This window comes from Harmonia axyridis, chromosome 5 (genome assembly GCF_914767665.1).
Source record: "Harmonia axyridis chromosome 5, icHarAxyr1.1, whole genome shotgun sequence".
NCBI classification, from domain to species: Eukaryota; Metazoa; Arthropoda; class Insecta; order Coleoptera; family Coccinellidae; genus Harmonia; species Harmonia axyridis.
In genome coordinates, this window is record NC_059505.1 from 22,592,175 (window position 1) to 22,605,550 (window position 13,376).

General features: G+C 35.9%; 1 protein-coding gene across 2 annotated transcripts in view; it reads right to left on the reverse strand.

The window, feature by feature from the left end:
* The window catches only part of LOC123681113 (dynactin subunit 1), a 48,480-nt gene that overhangs the window by 17,488 nt on the left and 17,616 nt on the right, over positions 1-13,376 (reverse strand). For both annotated transcript variants that reach the window (XM_045619320.1, XM_045619319.1), the window contains 4 exons: positions 11,953-12,183; positions 10,064-10,349; positions 9,754-10,007; positions 5,363-5,569 (listed from right to left, as the gene is read on the reverse strand). In XM_045619320.1, the coding sequence (XP_045475276.1) occupies positions 5,363-5,569; positions 9,754-10,007; positions 10,064-10,349; positions 11,953-12,183 (978 nt within the window). The remainder of the gene's footprint in view (positions 1-5,362; positions 5,570-9,753; positions 10,008-10,063; positions 10,350-11,952; positions 12,184-13,376) is intronic.

The window sequence follows — 13,376 nt, forward strand, 5'->3', positions numbered from 1 at the left end:
TAATGAATCATTTATTGGATCTATGGTCAAACAAATATTAGTTTCATGGAAATAAATAATTTATTTGAAATCCCACCAATAATCATCATTTATTATTACACTTCATTTATTTACGCATAACTTATATTGAGAATGCTGAAGAAATATCCATTTGAAGGAAATAAATATAGTTGAGGTTAATATATCATTGAGTAATAATAAATAAACCTTATTTATATGTAATATGTATCCATGCAATATTTCAATTCAGTAAAGGTTAACGTATTTCTTAGATTTTTTTTTTTTTGTTGTTTCTATATAGTCAAATGTTCACTATATAGTCAAATGTTGTAGGAAGCAATCTATAATAACTGTGGAATAAATTTGAAGAAGTCCTTAATTGTTTATATAAGTTGTGAAACTCTCCAAAATTCATTCGTTCCAAAAAAAATTTATCTGTTGGATTTCTCTTTCTTCCCATTTTTCTGCGTCTTACAATTAGCATTTTTAAAGCCACATTTTTACATATGAATAATTTACGTTTTCTTGACCACCTCATTATAACTGTTTCTCTACAAGCGTATGACAACGGACTGATCTTCCGCAATGCACAATCCCAACCCAACCATATTTATGTCGCGTCGTGTCGCGTTTGTAGATTTCAACGTAGGACAAAAAAAAGTCGCGCTGCTCACATCGCTCGCGTAGTACATAAAATTGGCGTCGCTCGCGTCGTAACATTAGTCGCTCACGTAGGACATAGGGTAAGTGTTTCTGGAACCTGTTTCCGCTCACATGCACATATAAGAGGCACTCCATGATGTAAACCATGGAACATTAAGTATTCCATATTTTTAAAAAGTGGTCTATAGCTTGTCATCCGACCTTCCCCTGCTACTATTCTGATAGCATTTTTCTGTGTCAGGAATTTCCTTCCCGCTTCCGAGGACGCCCCCTGAAGAATGATGCCATAGATCATCCGTCCGTGGAATTGAGCACAGGACACAATCAGGGCTTCTTTTTCTGTGAGAAAGTTCTTTATATTTCTAATTGCGAAGACTGCTGTCGAAAGTTTGCCAGACAATTCGTTCACATGCAGATCCCAACCTAGGTTTCCGCTTATTGATAATCCAAGCAGGGATATACTGTCTTTGTTTCATCGTTTGGTGGTAATTACGAGCTCCTTCGTTTTATCAGCATTCACACTCACACTGTTGTTTATGAACCAACCAACAGCATCATCTATGGATTTTTTAGATTTCGCCTCCAGAAAACCTTCCACTTTTTCTCTCTTTAGAAAGGCGACATCCGCAAAGAGCACTACGTCATCCACCACAACATTATGCACCAAGTCATCGATGTAAGCATCCTATCCTTGGACTACTACTTGGTAACTCTGGAAGATATTTTTCCATCAAGGTCCTTTATTTGTACGGTCCTGCAAGTAAGATTTTATCAGATCAAGAGCTGGCCCTCGGACCCCAACATATTCCAACTTGGATAGGAGTTTATGGTGTTCCACGAAATCGAATGCCTTACTCAAATCCTTGCAGGTTAACATCATTTCATCTGTGCTGACCAGTGCCTCCATAATGAACTCTGTCATCTGGATCATGACCGTTATCGTGGATCTTCCCCTTATGAAGCCATGTTGCTGACTTGAAAGCAACATGCTTTTTTCCAACAAAGAGAGCAATCTTGTTCTGATAAGGGACTCGAGAACCTTAGAAATGGCTGGCAGTATAGATATGGGCCTAAAATTTTCTTATGCACAGGTAATACCCTTGGAGTTTTCCACTAATTCCTAGTTGGCTTGGGTTCAGATTTGCCTGTTTCTTAGCTTCCATAATTATTTGTTTTCAATTCTTCATTCCTAAACATGACCCTGAATTGAGTTTTCGCTCCTTTTCCAATCCTTTTGCAATCCTTTCCTTTTCAAAATTTACTTCGAGTTTTTCACCAATGTGTTGAGGGTGTTGAGGTTTTCTTCATCATTATTTTTGATCTGTGTCAAACCACTTATAATTACATTTTTTTTTTTTTAGTTTTGATTGTTCATTTTTGTTTCTCTCAATTTTTAGTACAGCTTAAATGGATAAGTAGTACCCGTCACTTTATATCTCCATTAAGATTTTGCTCTTTGCGGATGATACCTCATTTCTCATCACAGCACTGAATTTGACGGAATTCAAGATCAGGTGCAATTTTTAGTGCAAATCTTTTCTCGTTCTTGGGAGTATACTTTTCTCTAGTGTACTGTCACCACAAATAGCCGTTTGGTGGAACGATTCTTACGGAAACAATTCGCTCATAATATTGAACCTATCAAGAAATTCAATCATTCGATTAAATAGTGATTCAATTATAATTTTACAATTCAAATCAATAAAACAATATTAATGAACAATCAGGTAGACTTCTAGACCTAGTTGTATCAATCGTTGAATGAAGCATACAATGCAATGATGGCCTATTTGTCACGGAGGATGCCTACCATCCTGCTCTTGACATTGCGCTGACCCTTTCGGGACCGGCAAATAGAATTGATTTTGACGAAGCTGTAGCAAAGTTTTATTTTTCGTAGATATAACTCCCCTCTACACTAGTCAATGATTCTTGACACTGACTGGTCATTCCTGGTGCGTCCTTTTGGTTACTCCGCTGTGACCTTCAAATCTGCTTCCAACAATCCGATAATATCCTTGAAGTCCTACAGTGAGAGTGAGATTCTTGTCAGTCTGAAAGAAGGTTTCTCAGTTTTTTGGCTTAAGAATTGCGCCAGTGCATATCTAAAAATCCTCAGACAGTATGCAATATTCTTTGGGGAAGCGAAAGCTTTCCGAAGATATCTGTTATGTCCTGTCCACAAATCTGGTGTACTGAGCGATATATATATAACTATATACAATTTTGCGAAGGCGTTTGAGATGTGCATATATAACAGAATTTTTCCGTCCATCAGAAATCCTTGTGCGGAACATCAACACAGTTTCATCAGCAGGAGATCTACAGCGACGAATTTGGCATCTTTTACGCAGTTTGTTTGTATCAGGTACAGGTGGATGGTGTCTACACGGATTTTTTGACAGAATTCGGCAGCGCAAATTGGATGATGCTGGCTGCATTCGGCAATTTCTCCATCTTTTACGTTCATATTTCACCGGACGTATCTTTTTTGTCAAGTTTATATGTAGTTCAGAAGCTAATGAAAATATCGCAAACAGAGGAGTGTCACAGGGCAGCAACCTGGTACCACTTTCCAAATTTATCAATGACATCGATTTTGAGGACGTAGACTGTTACTCCTAAATTATGATATACAGGGTGTTCTAAATTAAGTCGGTACCATTTCCAACTCCGTTATTATTGATGCTACGATTTCAGTTGAATGGGCAAACTGGTAGCATTTTTAGTGGTCTTTCGATGACGAAAACAAATGGAAATTGAAAGTCGCGTTGTCATAATATTTCATAAAATTATATTTTTTTCAATAGAGCACCCTATAGTTTTTCATGCATTTCGATTCCTAATAATATTCTCAACAATAAAACTCATATCACCTTTCTTCCGAAAGTAGAAAATGGGCGACTTATTTTGAAATATTTATTTCTTTCATTAGTACAAAAAATTTATTGATTTTGGCGAATAAAACCTCATGATTTTCCAAACAACCATTTTAAGTATTTATATGAATGACAATATTTTGTTACTAATAGCAAAATATTTTTATTATTATTATTATTTGAACTGGGGTCGTTTTGGTTCGGTAAGCCTTCCGGAAACTGGGACCATGCAGATCTTTTGTTCACTACCCTACTCATTCATAGAAACCCAGGGAGGTTGTCAACGACGTTAATAAAATTGACAACCTCCTTGGGGGCCTTGGCCGTTACCTCTCTAGTATCCAGGACCGGCATACCCATGTGAATGGTTCTTAGGCCAGCCAGCTCCAGGCACTTGCATATCAAGTGTTCGGCTGTTTCTGCTTCCGATCCACAGAGCCTGCAAATCTCGTCTGCTGACTTTCCCATACGGAACAAATGATGTTTGTACCGACAGTGCCCCGTCAGCATTCCCACCATCACCCGAAGCTCGGCTTCAGGAGCTTTTTGGCGTAGGTAGGTGAAATCTTCACGAATTTCTTTGCCTGAACAAGTCTAGGAGTGTTAGTCCAGTGGATTGTCCTACTGTTCAACTCCCATAGCTGGACCGCAGCTTTATATTGGTCTTTTCCTATCCCACAGAAAGGCTCATGTCCAGCAGGTCTTAACCTTGATGCACTTTTAGCAAGTTCATAGCAAAATAAGACAGTAAAAAAAAAAAATTGCGCTGGGATGTGAACTCGTGAAACTCGTGATCATCATGTCGCACCACTCAATTGGCTCCACTAAGCTATTTGGTATTGATATAAAAAACGATAATTTCCATCATAAAGCCATTTCACTAGCCGCATTCATTTTGTGAATCAATAGTCTCAACAGAAGGGCCCAAATATGTGTTCAACAAGAAGGCGGTGTTTTTGAACATTTACTCGATATTTTATAGCGCTTTATCAAATCCGTTTGTTATAAATGTTTCCTATTCATACAACTGTCTTATTTTCACCTTTACGGAAAAAAGTCAAATGAGCTTTGTTGTTGGGAATGTTATTACGAATCGAAATGCATAAAACGATATAGGGTGTACCATTGAAAAAAATCATTTTATGAAATATTGTGACAACGCGACTGTCAATTTTTTTTTTTTTCGGCATCAAGAAGATCACTAAAAATGCTACTAGTTTGCCCATTAACCGACATCGTAGCATCAACAATAAGAGAGTTGGAAATGGTGCCGACTTAGTTTGGAACACCCTGTATAAGCTGATACATTGCATGATAAACTGTTTCTATTTGTTGTCTAAGCTAAATCTATGTATCCCACGCTTAAATAGCAGACTTGATCAAGGCTTTTACCTGCCAAAACCGAGGACAAATATACTCATAAAATCACCTATTTACAACATGTGAAATAAGTTTAACACCATGGATGCCAATGTGGATGTTTTAATTTTATACATTAATGGTATTCAAGAGGGAGATTCTTACATCTAAGTTAACCTAATAACTAACTAGCACATATTGTTTTTTGTCTTCGAATTAGGTCACATTTCTTTACTTGCAAATGATAATTGGTTCATACGTATGCTAGGTAAATAAACTTTGTACAATTTGCTTTTGGTGTCTGGTAATTGAGAGCCTAGCATTAATCGAATCTGCTAACCAAAAAGTTATTACTCACTAGAAATTTCAGTGTGTTTTCCAAAACTTTAGTAGGATACTATGTCGCCTGTCCACAGAACTTGAAAATTTTCATATTCACTATATAATAAGTCTTCACTTACCTGTCTTGTTTGAGCTCTGGCCATTTCTAATTCCTCTCTTAGATCTGCTTCAATTTCATTACTTCCTTCGAGAAGTTGATTATTCATATCCTGCAATGCTTCAAGCTCCGACACTTCTTCCTCTAAGGCAGTTACCCTCTCTTCCAATGTTAACTTTTGTTCTCCGAGCAACACAACCATTTCTTCTGCTCCCAAAGCCGCGTCGACCTAAAAAAATTAATGTATATTTTTCTGTTGTGTTAATTCTATGTTCAAATTACATACAAATTTTGCGCAAAAACCTTTAGGTCATCATCATGAAGAAAATTGAAAATTCGTTTCAATTACATGTAGTAGTTCAATAGTTGAACACCATGATAAAGAAAATTAACAAAAAAAATCAAGTATTGTTGAACACCTCCTACAAAAATACTTCCTAAAGACGACGAAGTTGTCGACGCATGGAGGGATTGCTCGATCATAAAAAATATGCAATTATGGTACTCGGAAAAGGTTCCAAAGCAATAGAAACATCTAGCTTCAAAATTAGTGGAGTTACAAATCGCCTTGAATGTGAATTCAAAATGTGGAAGAAGGAATCATCGAGAATTCCTGATTCAAAACTTAGTGCAATATCTTCTAAATATGATTTGGAGTTATTTTCTGAAATGTCTATATCACGCAAAATTTTTTATCGTTACCAGTATCGACGGCCATGCCGGAAAGTACCTACTTATTCAACACTCAAGAGACTGAAACCGTATTTAAGAAGTACAATAGGAAGTGGGAGATTGACTGGGATTGATCTTTTGAATACTTATTATGATTTTGAATTCAATATTGAATGAAAATATATTAGAAATCCTAGGATCATCTGAAAGAAAACTGAATATTTAAAATGTTTTAAATATTTTCATTATCTTTAGTATTTAGTTCAACCTAGAATTAATTTTTCATATTTATTTTTTTTTTATACAACCAACAGCAAAGAACTAACAGCGAAAATTCGCTTTTATGGTATTCATCTTAGCAATGAAATAACGTCATAAAACGTATTCCAACAACGTTAAAAGACACAGGATTATGGCCAAGTCCAACCACAAAATCATCATCAACAATTGGTTCTCAAAATATTCTCACGCTTTGAATTTTATGTTGGATTTTGAAAAACTATGGAATGAGATTCATTAGATTCACCCATAGAGTAATAAACATAGAATTATTCTGAGGATTTACCTGATCTTCATGATGAAGTGAGACAGAGAAGAGCTAAACAAGAGCGGTCACCAATAAATGTTTATAGCTGTGTTAAAGCTCCCACAAACCAACGCGAAAAATTGTACCGCATTCGGTGACGGAAATGTGTTCCGAATATCACATAGTATCTTAACGATAAAAACCGCTCTGGTGTGAACTCATCTATAGAGCGGCGTAGAAACAATATGATGAATCGGATGCGGTACGAATATTCGCATTTGCCGCGATGGTTTATGGAAGCCTTAATCAATAAAAAATATATACCTAGTGAATTTCGATTAAGTGAACTATCGAAGGATACAAGGGCTACTATTTATGTATTGAGAATTGGCAACACTGATATTGCCAGGTGAAATCTGATTGACATCGTAAAATTTGACATTTTTTGTGTTATAAGTAAAACGCATAGAAATCTTGGGGTGTGTATTCATGCCTGTAAAACTTTCACACATATCGGGAGATTTTTCAGATTTTACCTACTTGATTTCGAGAGATCGCGTCTGTTTCAGATGACGCATACAGCAGAGACAACCAATGAGACTGTCAACTCCTTCACTAAATTTATCCGATTTTGCCTTCGTCATCTATCTTTGTCTATATCATTCTAATGTGGATGTGGCGCCATCTCCAACTGCCTTTAAAGATGAGCGAGACAAGGATGCAAAATATCGGATAAAATTTCGTGGGGAGTTGTTGTCTCTGGCATACATCGTTTATATTTGATATTTCTTTCGACTCTCGACTTTCTTGACCTTTGAGTATAGAACAATAATATTTTATATTCTATGATCTTAACAATCTTCTATACTCTTCATTATATTCCATTGATTTCATTGATAATTCGATAGAAACTGAATTGTAATTTATTGTGAAAGTTTGTAAGGTCTAAAATCAATATTTCATTTTTAAACGGCGACAAGGCAGATAGTGGGAATTCGAACAATTTTGAAGAACTCTGGTGAAACAGAACACCAAAGCAATAGGTGAATATCTCAAAAAGTGTGAAACAAAATCGAATCAGTACACACACCAGGGATTCTATGCATCTTAGTTATAAGTACTTAACGTTTTGACGTACGAGCACAATTTTTGTTGTTTGCAGTATTAAGCCAATTGAAAATTCCAGGGTCTGATGCACAGATGGCGGTGCTAGTATTAAATCCATATGATTTTCAGTTAGTACCAACCTTCAAACGATACGTGTCGAAATTTGACAGCAGTTCGTGAGATATTACGTTATTAGTGTAGCTACTTTTGTTGGAAAAAGATGGAAAAAAAAGAATTTTGTGTGCTGATAAAATATTGCTTTTTGAAGGGAAAAAATAAAGTTGAAGCAAAAGCTTGGCTTGATGAAGAGTTTCCGGGGTCTGCACCAGGAAAATCAACCATCATTGATTGGTATGCTAAATTTAAACGTGGTGAAAGGAGCACCGAATACGGCGAACACAGTGGACGTTAAGTGCAATAAACCTGAATTTTTGCGTCGATATGTGACAATAGATGAAACATGGCTCCATCATTTCACTCCGAAGTCCAATGGACAGTCAGCTGAGTGGACTGCACACGATGAACCGAATCCAAAGCGAGGAAAAACACAACAATCAGATGGCAAGATTATGGCATCAGTATTCTGGGATGCGTAAGGAAAAATATCCATTGATTACCTTCAAAAGGGCCAGACCATCAACAGCTATTATTTTATAGCGTTATTGGATCGTTTAAAGGATGAAAAAACGGCCCCATTTGAAGAAAAAAACGTGCTGTTTCATCAAGACAATGGATCGTGTCACAAATCAAGACAAATCTCAGACCTCAAAAGAATGCTCGCTGGAAAGAAATTTAGCGCCACTGAAGAAGTAATCGCCGAAACTGAGGCCTATTTTGAAGCAAAAGATATCTCGTACTACAACAATGGTATCTAAAAGTTGGAAGATCGCTATAATCGCTGTATCGCCCTCGGAGGCAACTATGTTGAATAATAAAATCGAATTTTGCCAAAAAAATTTTTTTACTATGATAGACCGGGAACTTTTCAATTGGCATCTTAAATTGAAAATTTCAACTCTGCCAAAATATGGATTTAACTCGTGAAAATATTCGAGCTATGAAAATTATAACTTTTGGCATAGTCTGACTTGAGAAAAATTCATCTATCAACTAAATTCAGCTGTTGGTGATGAAGCACCAATTAAAGCCACTGTATATCGCTGGTACATTGCATTCAAACGTGGACGTAGTTCGTTCATGTAAGAAGTTGAGGAAGGTCGTCCACAATAAGTCGCTATAAGAAAACTAATTGGAAAAGATCGTCATGTGACATATCAGGAAATCAAGCATTAGTATGACTTTGCACGAACATTTGTATGTTCGGTAGCTCTGAGCAAGTTAGATTTCACATTTGTTGAATGATGCTCAAAAAATTACTCCTGTCGATTGGTGCCGTAAAATGATTTCGCAATTCGACTGTGGTCCATCCAAAGCGCTATACAACATCGTCACAAGTGATGATGAGTCGTGGAGTTATGCATACAAGCCAGAAAGAAAAGGCGAGTCGGTAGTTTGGGTGTTTCAATGTGAAGCAAAGCCAACAAAAGTTGTTCGTTCTCGAAGCGTTAAGAAACAAATGGTGGCGTCTTTCTGGTCCTGTGGCAATTGTGGCTCTTGAAAATCAAAATACCGTTAATTTAGAGTGGTATGAAACCATTTGTTTGCCTGAAATTATCGGTAAATTGAGAGACACAAACCTAAAACGACGAATCATCTTGCATCATGACAATGCGAGCTCACACACATCAAATGCAACGAATGAGTATTTGGACACACAAAAAATCAAATAACAGCCCCGACTTGGCACCGAATGACTTCTTCATCTTCCCAGAAATTAAAAATAAACTTCGTGTACAACGATTTTCATCGCCCGAAGATGAGGTAGAGTCCTTCAAAATGCATGTTTAAGAACTACTATCTTTTGATTGGAAAAAATGTTTCGAAGAATGGTTCAATCACATGCAAAAGTGTATAGATTTTTAAGGCGATTATTTGGAAAAACAATAAAAATATTTCGAATCAAAATCGCTTGTTAATTTTTTGTATTCTCAAACATAAATAGTAACCCTCGTATCATGGATAATTAATTAAATAACTCCTCCATTTACCTGTTCCTGCAAGTCTGCAATTTGTTGTTCTAATGCTTCAACCCTAGCACTGAGTTTTTCTTTGGTTTTACCCAACTCTGTAATTTCAGAATTTTTCTGTTCCATATCTTTCATGAGCTTCTGATACTCATGTTTATCATGCGCAGAAAGATCTCTCATCTTCACAAGAGTTTCTTTGAGGCGAAGATTTTGCTGTTGAATCTGCTTGATTTCGTAACTTGTCAGTTCATCATCTGCTGCTTTTATACCACTTGCTGAAAAATATTTTAAAACTAAAAGCCTCCAATTCAAAGATATGTAGGTAAATTACCTTTTTCTTGCATTTCATTTTTCAATATCTCCATATCTAGGGTAACCTCCTCTAGTTTTTCCTTGCAGACAGTCAGTTCCAATTGGAGAGTTTCACATTTTTCTTCCGCCATTTCTTTATCTAGGAGTGCCATTTCTAACGTTTCTGCGAGGTCTCCCACATCTTCAGCGTGAGTTTCTCTAGCTTCTACGGCTTCTTTTGCTTCTTGTTTTGCTCTCTGAAGTTCTCTTTGAAGACTAGCTTGTGACTCCATAATTTTAGATTTGAATTCAAGCAGATGATCTAACTGCAAATAATCACATTCACCTATCTTCAATTTTAAGCATGGTGACAAAATTACAAAATCTAAATAGAAAAATAATAAAAAACAAAAAAGCCTCATATGGAAAATCTATTTAGTTACTTTATACACTGGTGGATCTAGGAATTTTTTCAGAGGGGTGTCTGGTCCGGCCATGATAGATTAATAGCAATTTGTATCCAAAGTAATCAAATCCAGTAGAATAACAATTTCAAGTTTCGTTCAAAATTTCGTATTGATAACGTTGTCAAAACTAGGGGTCGGACTTGCATTCGAATACCCTTTATTTGAATTTTTTGTCATAACAACAATTTGAATACTTGACTCGTCAAATGAATATTAGATTATTAAAGTGCTTGATTATTCAACTATTCACAAATTCCTAGTTTTACAATGGAATTTAGAATGCTCGAACATTTGAATAATTGGGGTAGTCTGTATAATACGGAAAGTGTACTATATTCTACTTGAACCATTGATTCAAATAATCTCAGCTCGATCACGAATGACTATTGTTGTTGTGGGGAGTCGAATGGGATTCATTCAGAATTCAATCAGCATCACATTTAACTACAAGTTAAATACATCCCAAGTGGCGAAGAGGATGGGTTACAGTAAAATATAGGAATATAAAATAATGTTATTCGTTTAAATGATGAGTCAAAGGCGCTGAATATAGGAATGCGAACAAATGAAAACATTTACCAATTACCAAAATTACCAAAATTTACCAAGTATATCAGTTTCAGAAAAATAGGAAGAGAGCAAAACATAATTATTGAGAACGCAAGCGAATTGCGGAATGTCTGCGAATTAATTTCGGTTCGCAGCGTGCAGTGTTTTCCCGCAGTTCACACAGTAGTTTTGCCTTATTATATTATTATCGCGTTGGTGTGCATGCTATGCAATCTGCCCGCTGCCGCATCTAACGCATCGCTCCCGTTCCCGCAGTCTGCGTTGGTCTGTTTATACCTTCATCAGGGACACAAAACCGTCGGTTATACTTCATAATATCGGCCCTAAAGAACTCAACTGCGGCTACCAAGATCCTAACCTACCCTGAAAAATTCAAGTTTTCAGGTCTTTCCGTTCGAGAGTTAACGTGCTGAAGGCAGCCTAACTGAATCGAATTTAAGGACAGCTTCGTCATTAATGAATAAAACTTAATCGTTTGAGGCCATTTCCGGGCTAAAATTGGAAAAACACAGACATTGTGAAGAAATTAATTTACAATCTGTTGAATTATTGTATTGCATATCCAGATTAAAATTCTTCAACCAATATCGACTATTTAGAACTCTCGGGCTGATGGAGGTGAAAAGTCCCTCAGATCCACCAGTGATATCTCAAATGAAAAATGATTGAAATCTGAATTTATTGAATCCTATAGGAATTATTGAACCCTATAGGTATGTACTTCAAGAAATTCCCAAGAAATCATTTGAAAGATTTTTCATTCTTTTGCAAAAAGGAAATACTGATAATATCTCAGGAAATTTCAAAGAATCAATGTTGGCATTAATTCAATCAATTGAGATGTTCTAAAACACTAAAACAATACTCCTAAAAGTAGTATATGAAACATCACCTGAATCTTCAATTTATCGAAATCCTTTAATTTTTCTTTATCTTCTTGTCTTTTTATTTTTAAAGTTTCGAGCTTTTCTTGTAGATCCTTAATTTGTTGGTTTCTATTTTCACATTCTTGTTGAATTTGCATGATTGTTATTTTTTCTTCCATTGTTGACACAGGAGTGGGAGCACTGGTCAAAGCCTGCCCAGGGGTAAATTGTGGCTTCAGAGTTTCCACAAAACCGGTCTGTAATAGTGAGAAAAATTTATGAGATTTATCTTAATGGAATGGTTCTTGAATTTATGATAATACTTTTTAGATTTCCATAGAAAATCATTGGATATTCTTTATTATCATTATTATTATTCGACTGAAAAATTATTTTCATAGTTCTTGATGTAGCAATAAACTCTTATGAGAGTAATAATAATAAATAAACCTTGGGTTAATAAATCCTTAGGGTAATGAAAATGAACAAATTGTAGAGTAGATTGAAAACACTGAGGCGAGTCAGAATAACCTATATTTGAAGGGTCTATCTCTTTATAATCAAGATACAGAATGTTCTATTGATTCTGTCGATTTCTTCAATTACCCATAACTTTCGAACCACCCTATATATTTTCATGATATTCGGTACGCTTATCACCGATAACAACTACTTCATACAGACATGGCAACTGAATTTTTACTTCAGGCCCGGACTAGGAAAATTGATGAATAAGATTCAACCAAAAAAAAAACACCCTGTATATCAAAATTTCTTAAATATGATAGAATATTTGAATAAATGAAAAAAACTAAAGGGGGCAAGTTATTTCTTGAACAAAAAAGGGATTTTTTTCTTTGTGGGAATAATGACAAACATTGAAGAACTTTTAAAATATACTAGCTGACCCGGCGAACTTCGTACTGCCCTATAATCAAAAAGTATCTATGAGTTAATTTCTTTATTAAGTATTGCTGTTGGTATATCAATAAATCAAAATTATTCCAAAAACAAAGCATTATTCTAATGCTTTATGATACACAATATTCTTAGTTTTATTTTCTGGCGCGTATATAAATAGTGTTATTGGTATTCTGACACGGGAACAGGCGACATATAACTGGCCATGGGTAAAACATGAATTTTCAAGATTAATGCCACAAACACTTAGCGACTGCCCTTGTGATTTATTTATCAACATTGCAAATGCTAGCCGCACGGCATGTCGTTCGGAATTAAAGGAATTAAAACGTCTTCCCCTTTGTACTTCCCTTTCAAAATTGTGGTTTCATCACGTTATTCATTAATCTCTTCACCGCAAGTCGGGTGCCATTGCAAAGACGTGGCTGGTTTATATTTATATAGGGGTTAAACGCAACACTTCTATTTTGTTGGTTCCGGTTCCATCGATTCCGTTCAACTTCATTCCGCGTTTCACGTTGCTCATCAG